The 1,649-nt window shown below is 41.8% G+C and overlaps 1 protein-coding gene across 1 annotated transcript in view; it reads right to left on the minus strand.

Annotated features, from left to right (window-relative positions):
* The window catches only part of LOC109828730 (protein FAR1-RELATED SEQUENCE 12-like), a 600-nt gene extending 88 nt beyond the window's left edge, over window positions 1-512 (minus strand). Inside the window, exon 1 of the mRNA XM_020395660.1 lies at window positions 30-512. Coding sequence (XP_020251249.1) covers window positions 30-512 — 483 coding nt within the window. The remainder of the gene's footprint in view (window positions 1-29) is intronic.
* Between the last annotated feature and the right edge of the window lie 1,137 nt (window positions 513-1,649).

Below are 1,649 nucleotides of genomic sequence, written 5' to 3' on the forward strand. Positions count from 1 at the left end.
CCCCCATTCTTCCCGGAATCATCAACAACCTTCTCCTTCTCCCTCAGACATCGATCTTTCTCTTGATCCTCACTCGCCAAATCACTTGTCCTCTTGACCGAACTCTCAACCTGAACCACCTCTGCATTTTCGCCATCTTTGTTTGAAACCTTCTTCTTATATGAACCTCTCTTCCTCTTAACCCCCATATCATCACCAACATTACTGTTAACAAGATAGTTCCCTTTAGAACAGAAGAACCTCTGCATTATCAACATTCGTGTTCCCTTCGATCTCCTCCCTGATCCAGTCTTCGCCTTGAACCCCATCCTCTCACTGTAAGCAATGTAGAAAGCCTTGGCCATAGAAATCGACTCAAAATTCATTCCAACCTTCGGCAAAATTTCACTGCTTGAGGGATCCTGGGATGAGATTGGATGAGTGTGTTGTAGAATAACTTTGGATACCGACCACCGACCATTCTCCGTCCTCATCACCTCCATCATCGCCCTGCATCGATCGCCGCCGCCCATCTACGGGTTCTCCGTCGCGGCGGCGCGGCGGCGGAGGGGCGAGCAGAGAGGTACGATCTCATGAATGTAGGCAACTCGAAGGGCGTAATCGTTGTACATCGTCTTACCGACCTCGGCGGTGTTCTTTACAAAGGCGGCGCCTCCGGTTCGCCAGAGTTCTCTCCGCCGGAGCTTCACACTGATCAGCCGGTTGAGGTACATGATCGGCGATCTTCTCTGTTTCTGTTGGATTCGACGGGATTTTAGTGGAATCGGCATGGATTCGGTCGGAGATTTGAATACCATTTACAACATTACTCTGGAATCGAGAGTGAATTGAGCTTCAACTCATCACTGGAACCCTAGAAACTGGTTGGGGGGGATCGAGGAGATGAGAATTGAAGCGGGAAGAAAGCTGAGAAATTTGTTAGTTTTTGGATTTTTGAAAAAGGGGAGGATTTTAAAGTAGGGGTGTAAAAATTTTGTGTTATTTGGTGTTTGGGGCTTCGAAGGGGATTTTGGATTTGAATCGAGGAAGAAGCTTCAATCGAACGATGAACGCTGTTCTGGCTAAATCGATGAGGGCATAGCAGAATGGGACCGGTAGAATATTGACACGTAGACGACATTTTGAGAGCTTTTACGAGTCACTCGCACTCACAAATACGGCCCACAACCGCAAAATATAGGGTCCAAAGTTTTACGAGAGCCCATTCACAATGTACCAATCACCAGTAAAAAATAGAAAGGAAAATTATTTTTTTAAAAAGAACCCTTTTTCAAAAATAATTAGCAAACTTGACCCTTTTATAAAATTATTAGTAACATCGATTTCTTTTTGAAAAATATGTTGACTTTGCAAACATTCAGATTTAAGATACATGATACTAGTAGTTTCGTGTATTTAGTTCTTATTAATCAAATTTAAGTCAGTTGAACAAATATATTCTTTCTTCGTAAAATCATTAGTAATACTTTTTATAAATTTTATTTTATTTTATTTTACTTTTGGGTCAGGAAATATTTTACAACCAAAAAGATCGTTTCAAGTATGCAACAACTAAGTCATAGAATGTGCTTCCTCTCTCTCTATATATATGTGTGTGTATGTAGAGAGAGAGAGAGAATAATTTGTATCATTGACATATGAGGAAACCC

Source organism: Asparagus officinalis, unplaced genomic scaffold (assembly GCF_001876935.1).
Source record: "Asparagus officinalis unplaced genomic scaffold, Aspof.V1 AsparagusV1_Un6333, whole genome shotgun sequence".
In the NCBI taxonomy this organism is placed as follows: domain Eukaryota; kingdom Viridiplantae; phylum Streptophyta; class Magnoliopsida; order Asparagales; family Asparagaceae; genus Asparagus; species Asparagus officinalis.